We start from the raw sequence: 20,976 nt of genomic DNA, 5'->3' as shown, positions 1-20,976 counted from the left end.
ACCCCCAAGTGTTAAATTCAGCCTTTCTTCCTCAGTTCATCTCCCCACTCCGCTACGATTTGGTGACTGGCCAGGACTGCAGCCAGACTCCTTACCGTTTCTGCCGATTTCAGAATGGAACTGCCTAAAGCATTGCTGAATGACGCCCTCTCCGCTCTACGGGCAATCTTGATTGGCACAGCCAAGATAGTCAACTCACTGCCAGGCATTTGTGGCTAACGGTTGCCAATCTGATTGGATTTATTCCTGGAGGTTTCACCATGGGACCCCCCAACTGATCAAACAGCCCCATTGTTCACCTCTCCCCACATTTTAATGACCAATAAAGGTAAAATTTTCAAATAAAATGATTAAAAAAATACGCCTGCACAGAATTCTTTTTATACCACCTATAAATTTTATCTTGGGTTTGATCCCAACAGTGTCAATAGATTTAATGGTAAATTCCTGGAGACTCCAGGTCAATCCTGGAGGGTTGGCATTGTCGGGGTGAACCTCAAGCCCTATCCCTCCACAGCCGAAGGATTTGCCCCCCCACCCCACCGTGCACTTCCAGCCTAAAACTGTCATAGTTGTTGATCTCTGTGTCTGGGTAGAATGCCGAGACAGGAGAGGTTAAATCCATTCTAGGAAAGAATAAGATAGCTTCTGTTTCTTTGTTCCTTTTTACTGACCGATCGACTGTGTATGGCCTAGAGTGAGTAAAAAAAAAAGAGGAAACAAAAATAAATGCTCCTTAAATGTCAAAGCCCCGAGTGACCTTTTTAAATTGCAAGTCTAAAGATAGCCAGTTCGATCACTCATTAACTATTTCAGTACCCCAACAACTGGGAAAAGAGCCTACTAGATTCAGCATGTTCCCTGTCACCAGCTCTTCCCAGTTACACACACGTTACCATGTCCCAGTTAGCCCCCCACTCCTCCAAGTTACCACCTACTTCCTAATATCACCTGCGCACCCCCCTCCCCTCCTCCCCCTGGTCTCAGGTCAACTGCGGCCGAAATCTTTACCCATGCCTTCTTTCCCTGCAGACTTGAGTAGTCCAATGCTCTCCTGGCCAGAACTCTCCGTAAACTGGAGCTCATCCCAAACTCTGCTCCTGGTGCACTAACACGCATCAAGTCCTGTCAACCCCTCTGTGCATTCACATACATCGGCTCCCAGTCCAGGAACACCTCAATTGTAAAATTCTCATTCTTGTGATCAAGTTCAGCCCTCTCCATCCCTCTCCTTCAAAAGTGCCTCATTGGCCTGTAAAGCGTTTTGAGACATGAAAGGCACCAAATAAACGGAAATGTTGCTTTAACCTCCTCCAGCCCTTCAACCCTCCTCTGAACTCCTCCAATTCGGACCTCCAATTTTAGGCCTATTGATTGGGAAAATCCTTCAACCATCGAGGGATACGACTTGGGGATTCACACACACAACGTGGCTGCCAACCCTCCATGATTGGCCTAAATCTTTGACGTTGTTGGGATCTTTCACATTTCCGGTTTTAATCGCTCCACCACTGGTGGCTGTGCCTTCAGTTGCCTGGGGCCCAAGCTCTGGAAATCCCCTCATAAACCTCTCTACGCAATGCCAGTAAAAACTACCTGTCTTTATATGGTTCAGTGTCAAAGTTAGTTTGGCAATTCTGCTGTGATGTGCCTTGGAATGTTTATTATATTAAAGGTGCTATATACATGCAAGTTGTTGTTGTTACAGGTTTCAATTATAGGTAGTTACACGAAACTGCTCAGATTGGTGCTGATTGTAGACTGGCCCTTGACGTCATATTGCTCTATCTCAGGTTTAATCCAGGCTCCGAACTACTGAAAATAAATGGAACAGTACCCTCCAAGAAAACAGCAGGCCAGGAATTTGAACCAAAGAGTGAAGGATTCATTAATTATCACCAACAGTAATCCTTGGCCTCCTTCCCATTAAATTGGTCTCCTCCATTTACACTCAGCCTTTCCTCAATCTGGTGAAATAATTAATTCCCGATTCTTCTTCCCAGTCTGTATGGTAACCGGGTAGAACTGAAGCTAGCTGGATGAAAGGTTTAACCTCTCTGTTGAGGACATGCACGCCACTGGTTATAATCCATAGCAAGAAGTTAGAAACATAGAAACTAGGAGCAGGAGTAGGCCATTCAGCCCTTCGAGCCTGTTCCGCCATTTGTTATGATCATGGCCGATCATCCAACTCAATAGCCTGCTCCCGCTTTCTCCCCATACCCTTTGATCCCTTTCTCCCCAAGATCAAAGTGTTAGCCCCCACGCGAGAGAATCTCTCTTCCCCATTGTCAGTGAGTGAAGGCACAATTGCCACTTCTCTAAGTTTCATGACAAAGCACAGCCCTGTACCTAGCTCAGAAACTGAAGATCTCATGCTGCCTGGGCTTTAAAAAACATTACCACAAACTCAACAGGAAACATTTTGGCAGTGAAGGTCTATGTCCACCTGCCCTAGAGTTCCCAATCTTGGCTTTGCTGACAGCGGGGGTGAAGGAACAGCTCAGAGTGATAACAGTGGGCGATTGAGGGATCAGTTAGAAAACCCTCTCTCATAGGGTGTGTGTGTGTGTGTGTGTGTATGTGTGTGTGTGTGTGTGTGTGTGTGTGTGTGTGTGTGTGTGTTCAGGAAGCACTGGGAAGAAAAGGGCTAAAAATTACATAGAATACCATTGAGTCTGCAACACCAAAGCAGGCCATTCAGCCCAACTGGTCCATGCTGGTGCTAATGCTCCATATGAGCCTCACCCCCATTCCTTTTTATCTCATCCTATCTGCATACCATTCGATTCCTTCCTCTCTTGAGTGTTTAGCTTTCCCTTAAAGGCATCTATGTTATCGCTTCAATCACTCCCTGTCGTAGCCAGTTCCACATTCTCACCTCTCTGGGTGAAGAAGCTTCTCCTGAATTCTCTCTTGGGTTTATTAGTGACAATGTAATAATTATGACGCCTGGCTTTAGCCAAAACATACTAGGGAAGGTTGAGTAAAAGAGGCAGCAGCGCTTTCACCTGGACACTGACTCAGTGTAACACTTGTACAATCCTCCATTGGCTCTAGGTGTCCCTCGCACATTTTTAAAATGTTGGGTGTGATGCCACTAACACACTGGGGTAATCTTAACTCCAACAGTGAGTGGAGAGAAGTTAAAATTCAAAGCCAGAACCCAATCTGCCTTTAATATTTTAATGAGGCTGCATGCCAAAGACTTTTTTTCCAGCTTCAATGATGGCCCAGGGGCTGTGGTGATGATGTCACTGGACGAGTAATCCAGAAGCCCAGGCTAACGCTGTGGGGACACGGGTTCAAATCCCACCACGGCAGCTGGTGGCATTTAATTCGATTCATTAAAATCTGCAACTAAAATCTAGTCTCAAGCCCTGAAACTGTCATCAAGGGAAGGAAATCTGCTGTCCTTACCCGGTCTGGCCTAGACATGACTCCAGACCCACAGCAATGTGGTTGACTCTTAACTGCCCTCCGGAACGGCCCAACAAGTCACTCAGTTCAAGGGCAACTAGGGATGGGCAACAAATGCTGGCCTTGCCAGTGATGTCCACACCGCAGGAAAGAATTTTAAAAAAAGATTGGGTTTGTTGGGTTTCTGCAGCTAAAGGGAGGTGAGGACATGGACATGGTCACTGCTTTTCCAGCACAGCGTGTTGGCCAAGAGGAGCAGGGTGCTTCTGTCCCTCCATCCCTTCTCCCCCCATCCCACCCCACCCACCAAATCAAACCTGTTCATTTACCCTGCACAAGGAAGCCCCCCTGCTGCCCCCTGCAATCTGAAGCCTGCCCAACATCCCTGCAGTGCCTGAGGGAAATCCAAGTCTCCCGAATTTTAAATTCTCAACCTCCTCATGTCCCCCAATCACCTGCACACCCCCTCCCCACCTCCCCACATCCCTCCATCCTCCAATCACCTACACACCCCCTCCCCACCTCCCCACCTCCCCACATCCCCCAATCACCTACACACCCCCTCCCCACCTCCCCACATCCCTCCATCCCCCAATCACCTGCACACCCCCTCCCCACCTCCCCACCTCCCCACATCCCCCAATCACCTGCACACCCCCTCCCCACCTCCCCACATCCCCCAATCACCTGCACACCCCCTCCCCACCTCCCCACATCCCTCCATCCCCCAATCACCTGCACACCCCCTCCCCACCTCCCCACCTCCCCACATCCCCCAATCACCTGCACACCCCCTCCCCACCTCCCCACATCCCTCCATCCCCCAATCACCTGCACACCCCCTCCCCACCTCCCCACATCCCCCAATCACCTGCACACCCCCTCCCCACCTCCCCACCTCCCTCCATCCCACAATCACCTGCACACCCCCTCCCCACCTCCCCACACCCTCCCATCCCCCACTCACCTGCACACCCCCTCCCCACCTCCCCACCTCCCCACATCCCCCAATCACCTGCACACCCCCTCCCCACCTCCCCACCTCCCCACATCCCCCACTCACCTGCACACCCCCTCCCCACCTCCCCACATCCGTCCATCCTCCAATCACCTACACACCCCCTCCCCACCTCCCCACATCCCCCAATCACCTGCACACCCCCTCCCCACCTCCCCACATCCCTCCATCCCACAATCACCTGCACACCCCCTCCCCACCTCCCCACATCCCCCAATCACCTGCACACCCCCTCCCCACCTCCCCACATCCCTCCATCCCCCACTCACCTGCACACCCCCTCCCCACCTCCCCACATCCCCCAATCACCTGCACACCCCCTCCCCACCTCCCCACATCCCTCCATCCCCCAATCACCTGCACACCCCCTCCCCACCTCCCCACCTCCCCACATCCCCCACTCACCTGCACACCCCCTCCCCACCTCCCCACATCCCCCAATCACCTGCACACCCCCTCCCCACCTCCCCACCTCCCCACATCCCCCAATCACCTGCACACCCCCTCCCCACCTCCCCACCTCCCCACATCCCCCAATCACCTGCACACCACCTCCCCACCTCCCCACCTCCCCACATCCCCCACTCACCTGCACACCCCCTCCCCACCTCCCCACCTCCCCACATCCCCCACTCACCTGCACACCCCCTCCCCACCTCCCCACATCCGTCCATCCTCCAATCACCTACACACCCCCTCCCCACCTCCCCACATCCCCCAATCACCTGCACACCCCCTCCCCACCTCCCCACATCCCTCCATCCCACAATCACCTGCACACCCCCTCCCCACCTCCCCACATCCCCCAATCACCTGCACACCCCCTCCCCACCTCCCCACATCCCTCCATCCCCCACTCACCTGCACACCCCCTCCCCACCTCCCCACATCCCCCAATCACCTGCACACCCCCTCCCCACCTCCCCACCTCCCCACATCCCCCAATCACCTGCACACCACCTCCCCACCTCCCCACATCCCTCAATCACCTACACACCCCCTCCCCACCTCCCCACATCCCCCCATCCCCCAATCACCTGCACACCCCCTCCCCACCTCCCCACATCCCCCCATCCCCCAATCACCTGCACACCCCCTCCCCACCTCCCCACATCCCCCCATCCCCCAATCACCTGCACACCCCCTCCCCACCTCCCCACCTCCCCACATCCCCCAATCACCTGCACACCCCCTCCCCAGCTCCCCACATCCCTCCATCCCCCAATCACCTGCACACCCCCTCCCCACCTCCCCACATCCCCCAATCACCAGCACACCCCCTCCCCACCTCCCCACCTCCCCACATCCCCACATCCCCCACTCACCAGCACACCCCCTCCCCACCTCCCCACATCCCCACATCCCCCACTCACCTGCACACCCCCTCCCCACCTCCCCACATCCCCCAATCACCTGCACACCCCCTCCCCACCTCCCCACCTCCCCACATCCCCCAATCACCTGCACACCCCCTCCCCACCTCCCCACATCCCCCACTCACCTACACACCCCCTCCCCACCTCCCCACATCCCCCAATCACCTGCACACCCCCTCCCCACCTCCCCACCTCCCCACATCCCCCAATCACCTGCACACCCCCTCCCCACCTCCCCACATCCCCCAATCACCTGCACACCCCCTCCCCACCTCCCCACCTCCCCACATCCCCCAATCACCTGCACACCCCCTCCCCACCTCCCCACCTCCCCCAATCACCAGCACACCCCCTCCCCACCTCCCCACCTCCCCACCTCCCCCAATCACCTACACACCCCCTCCCCACCTCCCCACATCCCCCAATCACCTGCACACTCCCTCCCCACCTCCCCACATCCCCCAATCACCTGTACACTCCCTCCCCACCTCCCCCAATCACCTGCACACCCCCTCCCCACCTCCCCACATCCCCCAATCACCTGTACACTCCCTCCCCACCTCCCCCAATCACCTGCACACCCCCTCCCCACCTCCCCACCTCCCCACATCCCCCAATCACCTGCACACCCCCTCCCCACCTCCCCACCTCCCCACATCCCCCAATCACCTGCACACCCCCTCCCCACCTCCCCACATCCCCCACTCACTGCACACCCCCTCCCCACCTCCCCACATCCCCCACTCACCTGCACACCCCCTCCCCACCTCCCCACATCCCCCACTCACCTGCACACCCCCTCCCCACCTCCCCACCTCCCCACATCCCCCACTCACCTGCACACCCCCTCCCCACCTCCCCACATCCCCCACTCACCTGCACACCCCCTCCCCACCTCCCCACATCCCTCCATCCCCCAATCACCTGCACACCCCCTCCCCACCTCCCCACATCCCTCCATCCCCCAATCACCTACACTCCCCCTCCCCACCTCCCCACATCCCTCCATCCCCCAATCACCTACACTCCCCCTCCCCACCTCCCCACCTCCCCACATCCCCCACTCACCTGCACACCCCCTCCCCACCTCCCCACATCCCCCAATCACCTGCACACCCCCTCCCCACCTCCCCACCTCCCCACATCCCCCACTCACCTGCACACCCCCTCCCCACCTCCCCACCTCCCCACATCCCCCAATCACCTGCACACCCCCTCCCCACCTCCCCACCTCCCCACATCCCCCAATCACCTGCACACCCCCTCCCCACCTCCCCACCTCCCCACATCCCCCACTCACCTGCACACCCCCTCCCCACCTCCCCACATCCCCCAATCACCTACACACCCCCTCCCCACCTCCCCACATCCCTCCATCCCCCAATCACCTGCACACCCCCTCCCCACCTCCCCACATCCCCCACTCACCTGCACACCCCCTCCCCACCTCCCCACATCCCCCAATCACCTGCACACCCCCTCCCCACCTCCCCACATCCTCCAATCACCTGCACACCCCCTCCCCACCTCCCCACATCCCCCAATCACCTGCACACCCCCTCCCCACCTCCCCACATCCCCCCATCCCCCAATCACCTGCACACCCCCTCCCCACCTCCCCACATCCCCCAATCACCTGCACACCCCCTCCCCACCTCCCCACCTCCCCACATCCCTCCATCCTCCAATCACCTGCACACCCCCTCCCCACCTCCCCACATCCCCCCATCCTCCAATCACCTACACACCCCCTCCCCACCTCCCCACACCCTCCCATCCCCCACTCACCTGCACACCCCCTCCCCACCTCCCCACATCCGTCCATCCTCCAATCACCTACACACCCCCTCCCCACCTCCCCACCTCCCTCCATCCCACAATCACCTGCACACCCCCTCCCCACCTCCCCACATCCCCCAATCACCTGCACACCCCCTCCCCACCTCCCCACCTCCCCACATCCCCCAATCACCTGCACACCCCCTCCCCACCTCCCCACCTCCCCACATCCCCCAATCACCTGCACACCCCCTCCCCACCTCCCCACATCCCCCACTCACCTGCACACCCCCTCCCCACCTCCCCACCTCCCCACATCCCCCACTCACCTGCACACCCCCTCCCCACCTCCCCACATCCCCCACTCACCTGCACACCCCCTCCCCACCTCCCCACATCCCCCAATCACCTGCACACCCCCTCCCCACCTCCCCACATCCGTCCATCCCCCAATCACCTACACTCCCCCTCCCCACCTCCCCACCTCCCCACATCCCCCACTCACCTGCACACCCCCTCCCCACCTCCCCACCTCCCCACATCCCTCCATCCCCCAATCACCTACACTCCCCCTCCCCACCTCCCCACCTCCCCACATCCCCCACTCACCTGCACACCCCCTCCCCACCTCCCCACATCCCCCCATCCCCCAATCACCTGCACACCCCCTCCCCACCTCCCCACATCCCTCCATCCCCCAATCACCTACACTCCCCCTCCCCACCTCCCCACATCCCCCAATCACCTGCACACCCCCTCCCCACCTCCCCACAACCCCCACTCACCTGCACACCCCCTCCCCACCTCCCCACCTCCCCACATCCCCCAATCACCTGCACACCCCCTCCCCACCTCCCCACATCCCCCCATCCCCCACTCACCTGCACACCCCCTCCCCACCTCCCCACATCCCCCCATCCCCCAATCACCTGCACACCCCCTCCCCACCTCCCCACATCCCCCAATCACCTGCACACTCCCTCCCCACCTCCCCACATCCCCACATCCCCCAATCACCTGCACACTCCCTCCCCACCTCCCCACATCCCCCAATCACCTGCACACTCCCTCCCCACCTCCCCACATCCCCACACTCCCCCAATCACCTGCACACCCCCATCACCTCACACTCCTCCCCACCTCCCCACATCCCCCAATCACCTGCACACCCCCTCCCCACATCCCTCCATCCCCCAATCACCTGCACACCCCCTCCCCACCTCCCCACATCCCCACATCCCCCAATCACCTGCACACCCCCTCCCCACCTCCCCACCTCCCCACATCCCCCACTCACCTGCACACCCCCTCCCCACCTCCCCACATCCCTCCATCCCCCACTCACCTGCACACCCCTCCCCACCTCCCCACCTCCCCACATCCCCCAATCACCTGCACACCCCCTCCCCACCTCCCCACATCCCCCACTCACCTACACACCCCCTCCCCACCTCCCCACATCCCCCACTCACCTACACACCCCCTCCCCACCTCCCCACATCCCCCACTCACCTGCACACCCCCTCCCCACCTCCCCACCTCCCCCCATCCCCCAATCACCTGCACACCCCCTCCCCACCTCCCCACCTCCCCACATCCCCCAATCACCTGCACACCCCCTCCCCACCTCCCCACCTCCCCCCATCCCCCAATCACCTGCACACCCCCTCCCCACCTCCCCACATCCCCCAATCACCTGCACACCCCCTCCCCACCTCCCCACCTCCCCACATCCCCCAATCACCTGCACACCCCCTCCCCACCTCCCCACCTCCCCCCATCCCCCAATCACCTGCACACCCCCTCCCCACCTCCCCACATCCCCCACTCACCTACACACCCCCTCCCCACCTCCCCACATCCCTCCATCCCCCAATCACCTGCACACCCCCTCCCCACCTCCCCACATCCCCCAATCACCTGCACACCCCCTCCCCACCTCCCCACATCCCCCAATCACCTGTACACTCCCTCCCCACCTCCCCCAATCACCTGCACACCCCCTCCCCACCTCCCCACATCCCCCAATCACCTGCACACCCCCTCCCCACCTCCCCACATCCCCCCATCCCCCAATCACCTGCACACCCCCTCCCCACCTCCCCACATCCCCCAATCACCTGCACACCACCTCCCCACCTCCCCACATCCCCCAATCACCTGCACACTCCTTCCCCACATCCCCACATCCCCCAATCGCCTGCACACTCCTTACCCGCCCCCCTACATATATTGTGGCCCATGTCCTTGAGTTAAAGATCAAAGAGTTTCTGATGAATCAGTTTGCGCATGTGAGAGGTTGGCTGCAGCAATACGTGTGAAGACATAGCGGAGACTTGACAGGGATCTTTAAAATGTTAGATGGGCTGGAAAGGATAGATGTGAAGGGAATGTTTCCACAGTGTGGGTAGATCAAAATCGTGTGGCCCTAAATAAAAACCAGTTGCTAATAAATCCAATATGAAAATAAGGAGAACGCTCTTTACACAGGGAGTGTTTAGAATATGGGACTTGCTATCACAGGAAGTGGTTAAACATTAAACATTAAACAGAGAAACTAGATGAGTTCATGAGAGAAAAGGGGACAGAAAGATGTGCTGAAAGGCTGAAATGGGGCAGAGGGTGGAGACTCATGTGGAATAGAAAAGCCAGAAAAGACTAGATGGGTTGAATGAACTGATTCTGCATATTCTATGTAAAATTGCCAAGAAGATCTGTGAAATAGAGGCTTTTCTGGCCAGCCATCTTTGTGAGTCCCTGTTTACAGGCAGACCCCATTTGGCTTTGAGATCCTACTGAGGTTAAAGCGGATGCTGTACGTTATAAACAGTTCCAGGTATCAGGGAGCAGCGAGCCACAGGCCAGCTGTTGTACATCGGTGAGTTTCTGATCTCAGTTACACTTGTGTTAGGATAGCCTCAACAACAGCTCACAGTGAGGAAGTGAACCTACTCCCAAATGCTTCAAAATTAGCAGTTTAGAGAGAACACAGAACCTTCTAGAACAAGTGGAGGAAAGCTATTAGATGCTGCAGGTCCTTGATCTTTGCACAGATACAAGAAATTGCCTCTTAAACTGTAGGTTTCAATGACGCTTCTCAGTACCGGAAACTATTCTCTGGGTGAAAAGAGTTCACCTTTAACCCTAGGCTCCCCTCATTCCAATAACCGATGTCTGGGGGCAAATTGCCCCTCCACCAGTTTGGTTGCAGTGGCCACAAGAGGTGATGAGGGGCAAAAAAGCAACAAAGAAAAGCTAGTGAGCTGAAGCTTTGGAACCCTTGCAGCACCCTCTCATTTAGCCTCCCAATTCAAAGATCAGGCTTTGACTACAAGAGGGAGAGGAAGTCAGTGACAGAACTATTGGACATGATGTTTCTATCACCAGGGAGTCTGGGGCAGCATGACTCACAGCTAAATTATATAAGTCTGAGGAATAAACAGAATAGTGAGTTTATTGATCGTGCTTAAAGGGGACATGAGTTCCAAGGTGAGTGCTAGCAATGATACAAAATTACCAATCAGCGATCCCTCTGGGTTCATTTACCCTCCTTTACCATCCTGCCATAATGCCAAGGAATAAAGGGCTTCAGAAAATGCACTATTTACAAATAGGTATATCGCCAAATGGAATGATGAGCCGAGGCTCAGCGGGTAGTACTCTTGTCTCTAAGCCAAGAGCTTCATGGGTTACAGACCTCTCTCCAGAGACTTGAGCACCTCATCCAGTACTGAGAGAGTGCTGCACAGTCAGCGGTGCCATCTTTCGGATGAGACGTGGAGCCTCTGCCTGCTCTCTCAGGTGGACTTAAATGATCCAGTGGCCAATACGTTAATGTTTACTATCCTCTGGGTGAAAAGAGTTCACCTTTAACCCTTGACCCCACCCTCATTCTAATAACCGATGTCTGGGGGCAGTTTGCCCCTTGACCAGCTTGGTTGCAGTGGCCACAAGAGGTGACAAGGGGCGAAATAGGAACAAAGAAAAACTAGAATTAGCTGAAGCCCAAATTAATAGATTCCTTTGGAACCCTTGCAGCACACTCTCATTCAGCCTCCCAATTCAAAGATCAGGCTTTGTCTACAAGAGGAGAGGAGGTCAGTGACAAAACTATTGGACACCAGCCTCTCCGGCCTCAGCATTGACCAGATCTGAGGCTTTGGCTCCTGGGGTCAGATCAACACTGTTGCATTGTGGGCAGTGGCTTGGGTCAGAGGTCAAGGTCAGGGCAATGGACTGGATGATAGCCTGTGGCTTATACTCCAGATTGTCTGTCACGAGGTAGTGCTCTGGTGTCCTGACCAATATCTATCCCTCATCCAATGCCGTTCAAAAATAATGCTCTGGTCATTGTCTCATGACTGCTTGAGGGATCCTGCTGTGCGCAAGTTGACTGCTTTGTTTCCTACATTACAACAGTGAATATACTTCAAATAATATGCTTCATGGGTTGTGAAGCAGTTTGGAATGTGCTGAGGGGCAATGTAAATGCATGTTCTTTCTATCTTTCCTTGTAAACATGCAACCATTATAGCAGCACTGAGGGCGATCAGTAACTGAGTTTCTCAGTAACACCGTGGGTTCGATCTTTTCTAAGATTGACGAGGCTATAGCTTCATCTTCTTTCCCAATCCTATTGGCAAAGTCACGGAGTGGAATGCCCGGCATATTCCACGCATAAATTAGCGCCAACACATGCCCGACCTTCAGAGTTGCCTTTATTTCCCCTCGGGGACTGTCTTGGAGAAGAGATTCCTCCTCAGGTATCACACCTGCCTCTCCCACCTGCAGCTCATTGGCAATGAGCTCACTCACAGTAACAGCTGGATGCGTTTCGTAGCTTCACTAAATCATTTCAAGTTTTAATTAAACAGCAGCCCTAGCGAGACATGTCATTAAAGTCGTACCTGCTCATGGTGCTCGATCCCCATGCTAATGGTGTTGATTAGGATTGCCATCATGATGCCCCGGTTGAAATATTTGCTTTCCACGATGCTCGTCAGCTTGCCACGCACGTTGCTCCACAATTTGATGCACCACCTCATCTGCCCTTCCGAGCCCCCTCTCCCCTTTGTTTCCGTCTCTGCCTCTTTGTCCAACTCTGCCTTACCAGCCTCTCCCACCTCGGCATTGACCAGATCCGAGGCTTTGCCTCCTGGGGTCAGGTCAACGCTGTTGCATTGTGGGCAGTGGCTTGGGTCAGAGGTCAAGGTCAGGGCAATGGGCCGGACGATAGCCTGTGGTGTGTACTCCAGATTCTCTGTCACGTGGTAGTGCCCTGGAAAGAAGCAGACAGTAGTCGTGAAGAAGGGGAAGCAATGCACAGGAATATGTTGGAGATAAAAGATGTTAAGGCCAGGATGAATCAGTGCTCTCACTCACGCCCAGATCAGAATCAACTTCAGTTTTATTCCCTGTTCCTTCAAAACAAAAGAACTTGCACTTCTATAGCACCTTTCACCACCTCGGGACATCTCAAAGCACCTAACAGCCCGAAAAATACTTCTGAAGTGTCGTCACTGTTGTAGTGCAGGAAAAGTGGCAGCCAATGTGCGCACAGTAAGATCCCACAAGCAATAATGTGACAGTGACCAGGTAATCTGTTGCTGCAATGTTGGTCGAGGGATAAATATTGATCAGGGCACCGGGGAGAATGCCCCCTGCTCCACATGTGACTCCTGGCCCACATCAATGCGGTTGACTCTTAACTGCCCTCTGAAGTGGCCCTAGCAAACCGTTCGGTTGTCCCAAATCACTCATGGACTGAAGCGGTTCCTCAGGGCAACTGGGGGTTGGCAATAAATGCCAGTCTTGCTAGAGACGCTGCATCCCAAATCAACAGGGGTGGTTTAGGGGCAGCCACAATAAGGTGGGTAAGGCATTGGCAGATTAAGTAAATACAGGTTAGCACATCTAAGTAAGCTAGGGGAGACGCAAATGGAATTCGGGAGTCAAATTAAAGATCTATAATACTCATCATAGAGTATATTTAGGGTTCAGATAGATTTTGGACTCTCTGAGGGAATCACACAGGATATGGGAAGCAGGTGGGAGGCAGAAGGACAGGTTCGGTCATTTGACAGAGCAGCCTTGAGAGGCTGTATGGTCTACACCTACTCTTACTTCTTATGTCCTCCTGATATCAGGAGGACTCTCAGTACAAGAGAGAGAGAAAGATTTACCTGGCGTGGTCTCTCAGTCTGGAGTGTGGAGACAATTACTCTGGGGCTCAAGATACATTGGGATGAAAGGGAAGTTGAGATGAATTAACTTCACAACATTGACAGCACATCAAAGGTCAAGCCCCATGTGTGAAGCATTTTACGCTGTGTCTGATGGATGAGGCAGTGTGAGTAAAATTAAGGAAGTGGCAGTCCGATCCTTTATGAGGCTCAGTTTCCTTGGGCTTCGTCTCGTAACTTTTGAGGAAGTTTGTTAGTTTTGGTAGCAGAAAGTGAGGAAATTCACCTGGTGTAGCCCTTATGCACTCGTAACTCTTTAGGATCATAGAATCTTACAGCAGAGGAGAAGACCATTCAGCCCATTGTGCCTGTGCCAGCTCTTTGAAAGAGCTATCCAATAACTTCCACTGCACCTGTTCTTTACGCATAATCCTGCAAATTTTTCATTTTCAAGCATTTATCCAATTTTCTCTTACAGGTTATTATTGAATCTGCTTCCACTGTCCTTTCAGGCAGGCAGTGTGTTCCAGGTCATCATAATCTACTATGTAAAAAAATTCTCCAATCTATCTCTTCCTCACTCTGTGCCACTCTCTCTCTGTCTCATTCAGTCTTCCCTTCCCTCTGTCCTCCAATTAAATGGCTTTCAAAAGCTAAGTTTGATATTAGTTCAGTCACTATTCACTAACTAACTTTCTGTTCCTCACAATGTTGGTTGTGCTCTGCTGCTAGCCATCTTCACTTTGCTTTCTGAATTTCTGAATCTCCGACAATGCAGTGTTCCTTCAGTGCTGACCCTCCGACAGTCGGTGTTCCCTCAGTGCTGACCCTCCGACAGTGCGGTGTTCCCTCAGTGCTGACCCTCCCATAGCGCGGTGTTCCCTCAGTGCTGACACTCCGACAGCGCGGTGTTCCCTCAGTGCTGACCCTCCCACAGCGCGGTGTTCCCTCAGTGCTGACCCTCCCACAGCGCGGTGTTCCCTCAGTGCTGACCCTCCGACAGCGCGGTGCTCCCTCAGTGCTGACCCTCCCACAGCGCGGTGTTCCCTCAGTGCTGACCCTCCCACAGCGCGGTGCTCCTCAGTGCTGACACTCCCACAGCGCGGTGCTCCCTCAGTGCTGACCCTCCGACAGTGCGGTGTTCCCTCAGTGCTGACCCTCCGACAGCGTGGTGCTCCCTCAGTGCTGACCCTCCGACAGTGCGGTGTTCCCTCACTGCTGACCCTCCTACAGCGCGGTGTTCCCTCAGTGCTGACCCTCCCACAGCGCAGTGTTCCCTCAGTGCTGACCCTCCGAAAGCGCGGTGCTCCCTCAGTGCTGACCCTCCCACAGCGCGGTGCTCCCTCAGTGCTGACCCTCCCACAGCATGGTGTTCCCTCAGTGCTGACACTCCGACAGCACGGTGCTCCCTCAGTGCTGACCCTCCGACAGTGCGGTGTTCCCTCAGTGCTAACCCTCCGAAAGCGCGGTGCTCCCTCAGTGCTGACCCTCTGACATCGCGGTGCTCCCTCAGTGCTGACCTTCCGACAGCGCGGTGTTCCCTCAGTGCTGACCCTCCGACAGCGCGGTGCTCCCTCAGTGCTGACCCTTCGACAGCGCGGTGCTCCCTCAGTGCTGACCCTCCGACAGTGCGGTGTTCCCTCAGTGCTGACCCTCCGACAGCACGGTGTTCCCTCAGTGCTGACCCTCCCACAGCGCGGTGTTCCCTCAGTGCTGACCCTCCCACAGCGTGGTGTTCCCTCAGTGCTGACCCTCCCATAGCGCGGTGTTCCCTCAGTGCTGCCCCTCCGACAGTGTGGTGCTCCCTCAGTGCTGACCCTCCCACAGCGCGGTGTTCCCTCAGTGCTGACCCTCCGACAGCGCGGTGCTCCCTCAGTGCTGACCCTCCCACAGCGCGGTGTTCCCTCAGTGCTGACACTTCGACAGTGCGGTGTTCCCTCAGTGCTGACACTCCGACACCGCGGTGTTCCCTCAGTGCTGACCCTCCCACAGCGCAGTGTTCCCTCAGTGCTGACCCTCCCACAGCGTGGTGCTCCCTCAGTGCTGACCCTTCCACAGCGCGGTGCTCCCTCGGTGTTGACCCTCTGACAGTGTAGCACTCCCTCAGCACTGACCCTCCGACAGTGTAGCACTCCCTCAGCACTGACCCTCCGACAGCACAGCGCTCCCTCAGTGCCTTTAGATCGCTGAGATCGTACAGTGTGAGTTTATATGAAATGAGTCACAATTTCAACTGAGGCATTTGATACAAACACATTATTCATTTCACATTCACCTTGGCTAAACTTGCAAGAGCTGAACCTGTAGCAATCCTGGCCTTTACTGACGATTCAACTCAGTTCTACACAAGAGATTCATCGCTTGAAAATGTTGCACTACATAACTATGCTATGGTTTGTTATTTGAAAAAGACATTAGTAGAAAAAGACAATGAATAGTTGAGTTGTTTGCTGAAACTAGGATATTTCTATACAACGCTCTCCTGACGGACAGCTCCAATCTGTGGCTTAGAAATTTAGCAGGAGAGTTTCCTGATTATTTAGTGATAAGTTGCTTCATGTGAGGTCAACCATGGTTCAGTGGGTAGCACTCTCTCTAAGTCAGAAGGCCCTAGGTTCCATGCCCTCTCTTAAGAGACTTGAGAAAAAATCCAGGTTGGCACTCCCAGTGCAGCGCTGAGGGAGTGCGCACTGTTGAGAGTCAGTGCTGAGGGAGCACGGTGTTGTTGAGCATCAGCGCTGAGGGAGTGCCGCACAGTTGAGGGTCAGCGCTGAGGGAGCACAGTGCTGTCGAGGGTCAGCGTTGAGGGAGCACGGTGTTGTTGAGTGTCAGCGCTGAGGGAGTGCAGCACTGTCGAGGGTCAGCGCTGAGGGAGTCCCACGCTGTCAGAGTGTCAGCGCTGAGGGAGTCCCACACTGTCAGAGTGTCAGCGCTGAGGCAGCGCCGCACTGTCGGAGGGTCAGCGCTGAGGGAGCACAGTGTTGTTGAGCATCAGCGCTGAGGGAGTGCCGCACTGTTGAGGGTCAGCATTGACGGAGTCCCACACTGTCAGAGTGTAAGCGCTGAGGGAGTCCTACGCTGTCAGAGCATCAGCGCTGAGGCAGCGCCGCACTGTCGGAGGGTCCGTGCTGAGGGAGCGCCGCACTGTCAGAGGGTCCGCGCTGAGGGAGTGCCGTGCTGTTGGAGGGTCAGTGCTGAGGGAGCGCAGCACTGTTGGAGGGTCAGTGCTGAGGGAGCGCCGCACTGTTGGAGGGTCAGTGCTGAGGGAGCGCCGCCCTGTCAGAGTAGCAGTACCGACGGAGTGCTGCACTATTCAATGAGGAGTTATGAGGGAGTACTGAACTGTCAGAGGAGGAGTACTGAGGGAATGAGACACCCTCTACCCCCTGACATGGATGTAAATGATCACACAACCACTGTTTTGAAGAACAATAAAGGAGCTATGTCCTGGGGCCGGCAAATCCCTCGACTAACTTCACTGAAGAACAGACAAATTTGTATCATTGCCTTTTCTGGGAGCTTTGCTTTGCACAGCTTGCCTGCCAGGTGTTGTGATATGTCTTTAAGGGATATCAGCATGACATCACCGGAAGGGAAATGTGTCATGTGATCCAGTCTTAGTTTCATTTTTGCTTTGATGTCTTTAAGCTTTTTGCCTGCGTACAACTGATCTCCTGATTTAGTCTAAATAAAGGAATCTACAAGGTGTTACCCGATCCCTTTTGGGTGATTGGTGCCTCGTGTCTCGTGCAGTAAATAAATCCGAGGTATTATATCATTAAAATAACACGACATGGTGGTCAGCGGTGGTCAGGCAGGCTGCAGCAGAATTAAGCACAGGTACGACACGGTGAACAGCCTTCGATTGGGCGACATGGCACGAGACAACGCTCGACGTTTTGGTCAGGTCACAGCGACCGTAGCGTCGGAGAGTGTTGGAAATTCAGCCTTGAATCGGGGAAGGAAAGAAGGGGCGAGCGAGTGCTCGGGGAAAGAGCCGGTAAGCGGACAGGCCCCTCGTGACAGTGAAGGCCTGCCTGTCGGTCGGTCCTGTGAGAGGGGCAGCGCCGTCGGGAGGGCCAACGGTGGATTAGCTCCGGCGAGAAGGGCGAGGGACCAGGCTGCGGGCTGGATTGAGCAAGAGAGCGTCCCGCAAAAGGAGAAACAAGATGACCCCCACCACCAACGTTGAGCCAGGGCAGGTTGAGATTATAACCACTGGCTTCGAGGTGGGGGGGGGGAGGGGGTTGGGGGGGTGCAGCTGAACAATAAATTGAATAGAAATCAAAGGCTCTGTGGTCCGTTGGAGGGTGGAGTTCGGAATCAAAGCAGCTGCAGAGACGCCCATTCCAGGCCCTACAGAAGGAGGAAGGTCGAGGGGATATCGTCAGAGCGTCCACAAGATTCCCCGGTTTGAACTGGGATGCAGCTGACCAATTATCCAAAGCGCCGGCGTGGTTATTTCTGAGGCTTTTGATCGTCGTTTCCTGTACAGTAATCTCCGTAAATAAGGAATGTAAAACAAGGGATTAAAGGGGTCGGGGGGGTGGGTGGGTGGGGATGCAGCGATGGCTGTTGTAAGGCCGGCCTTAACTGAGTAAGGGTCACGTGGTCAGAGCAGCCAATCAGCACCGAGCATGGGGGGGGGGGGGGTGGAGTTTATAAGGGGCGGAGTTTTCCGTGTCTGGAGGGCGTATTGGGGCCTAGCTAGAGGCCTGCAGCTCATCCAGCGGCTCTGTAGATAAAGTTCGGTGTTCAACTAAAGAAGTCTCTCGGCCACCAGACGGATGGGTCTTCGCATTCTGGGTTTAGATATGAAATAACTTTCCCCCTCCCCGGCCAATCACCTACCGCACTCCTCCCGGCAGGCGCTGAGACCGGAAGCCCCTCGGTCGCCGTGACGACGGGCGTGGAAGCTGGCGTAGAGTCCCACCGTGCGGCGCTTGGCCTTGCGCAGGATGTGGCACACGTACTGGAAGATCTCCTCGTAGCAGTCGCCCGGCTCGGTGAAGCTGGCCACCGTGCTGGACGAGAGGTACAACGCCCGCTGCTCCTGCATCAGCTGGTGTTCCCGCTGCTTCGTCTCCGAGAACTGCGTCGCTATGACAACCAAGCAGAGGTTAATCATGAAGAACGAACCTACCTGAGGGAGAGAAGGAGAGCAGCCGTTAATAGGGTTTCCCCCCCACCCCCGCAACCCCCCCCAACCCCCGGCCACTATCTCTCGCTTTGTGGAACAGCTCCTGGTAGAATGAGGAGGCGCTCATCATTCAATCATCGCTCAGCCCATCGTGCCTGTGTTGGCTCCTTTCGAAAAGCTAACCCAATCGGTTCCGTCCTTTCCGCTCAATCCCCACGGCACTTAAAAAATGTTTCCCCTTCAAGTCTTTATCCAATTCCCTTTTGAAAGTTACCAGTGAAACTGCTTCATCCAATCCTCTTTCAGCCAAGCATTTTGCAACCTTCAAACATCAACATGGAGCTCAGATCACATCCGGCCCTCTTCAGGCTGTAGCTGCTGCTGTGTACACCTCCCCTGTGTCATCTATTGTTTCTTTACTTATTTCATTACCGCCCCCTTTTGCCCTGCACCATCATCCCCTTTGACATTTAATCTCTATAACTCCTACACCTCTGTTACCCTCCAATTCTGGCGTCCAGTGTGCATCCCCCCCCTCCCCGATTTCCATCACTCCAACTTCAGCTGTCTCGGCCCCTAAGTCCTGGAACTCCCCCCTGCCCGCCCTCCCCACCCCAAACCCCTCTCGCCTCCTTTAAGATGTTCCAGAAGGTCTCCTTCTTTGACTAAACTTTCAGTCACCCGTTCTATTATCTCCCGTGCGGCTCTGGGTCAAATTTCGTCCGATAATACCCCTTCAAAGCACTTTGGGATGTTTTACTCTGTTTAATGTGCTATGTGAATGTAAGTTGTTGTTGTAGTAATCAGGCCTTCACCCAATCACAGGCTTTTTCCCCTCATTCTAGCTCCCCCTCTCTACATTTCCAACAACTTCTCTGACGAAAGGTCATCGACCTGAAACGTTGCCGCTGTGTTCCTCTCTCCGCGGATGCTGAATGTTTCTAGAACTTTCTGATCCCATTATAAATCAACATCACAAAAGCGCAATATCCAGTCAGTGCTGTTTGTGGGATCTTGCTGTGTGCAAATCGGCTGCCGCGTTTCCTGCATTGCAACAGTGACCGCACTTCATTGGCGGCAAAGTGCTTTTGGGGTGCCCAGTGGTCGTGAAGGGTGCTATATAAATGCAAGTCTTTATTTTCAGTGGGAAAAGGCAGCAGGTGCACAGGGAGCAACCACCACCTCCGGCTCGCACCCTATCTTGCCTTGGACGTTCATTGGCTGTTCGTTCATCATCACTGGGTCCAAATCCTGGAAGGTCCTCTGGAACAGCGCTGTGGGTGGACCTCCAGCACACATACTACAGTGGCTCATGAAGGCAGCTCACCACCACCTTCTCAAGGGCAAGTTAGGATGGGTAATGAGTTCTGGTCTTGCCTGGAAATTCTGAGAGCGAATCAAAAGAAAATGAGGAGGTTATAGAGGCACTGGGGAGGGTGCAAAGAAAAATAAGGTTTTACAAGGACAATACCAAAAATGTGAGCTGGTTATTCTACTCAGGAAAGGATGAACAGACTGGATGTCTTTTCTCTCGGACAGAGAAGGCCGGGGGGGTGGGGGGGAGGAGTGGGGGGGAACATGACCTAATCGAGATCTTTAAAATTGAAAAGGGAATCGGATAAACAGAGAGGATGTTTCCACTTAATAACAGGATGAGCAAAACTAGGGACCATCAATATAAGGTGGTCACCAAAAAATTCCATGGGAATTCGGGAGAAACTACTTTAACCAGAGAGTGGTGAGAATGTGGAACCCACTACCACAGGCAGTGGTTGAGGTGAGTAAGTTTAGATACATTTAAGGGGAAGCTGGATAAACACTAGGGAGAAAGGAGTTGAAGTATAGGTTGACAGGATGCGATGAGGAGAGTGGATACAGGCTCACGTGGACCATAAACCGCAGCATTGACCGGAAGGGCTGAATGGCCTGTTACTGTGCTGTATTTCTGATGTAATTGCAAAGTTAACAGCAAAAGGAAACAGGTCGCCAAGTATACACAGCTGGAGGGGTGTCTGCCTGAGGGTACCTGTCTTGGCACCTTCAGCAGCTGTTGATGAGACA

The 20,976-nt window shown here is 54.9% G+C and overlaps 1 protein-coding gene across 1 annotated transcript in view; it reads right to left on the bottom strand.

The window, feature by feature from the left end:
- The window catches only part of cacna1ia (calcium voltage-gated channel subunit alpha1 Ia), a 184,512-nt gene that overhangs the window by 116,052 nt on the left and 47,484 nt on the right, over positions 1 to 20,976 (bottom strand). The window contains exons 7-8 of the mRNA XM_041177622.1: positions 18,627 to 18,918; positions 12,501 to 12,871 (exon numbers count right to left, since the gene is read on the bottom strand). Coding sequence (XP_041033556.1) covers positions 12,501 to 12,871; positions 18,627 to 18,918 — 663 coding nt within the window. The remainder of the gene's footprint in view (positions 1 to 12,500; positions 12,872 to 18,626; positions 18,919 to 20,976) is intronic.

The sequence above is a fragment of the Carcharodon carcharias genome, chromosome 31 (assembly GCF_017639515.1).
Source record: "Carcharodon carcharias isolate sCarCar2 chromosome 31, sCarCar2.pri, whole genome shotgun sequence".
NCBI classification, from domain to species: Eukaryota; Metazoa; Chordata; class Chondrichthyes; order Lamniformes; family Lamnidae; genus Carcharodon; species Carcharodon carcharias.
This window is presented reverse-complemented; position numbering and strand designations above follow the sequence as displayed.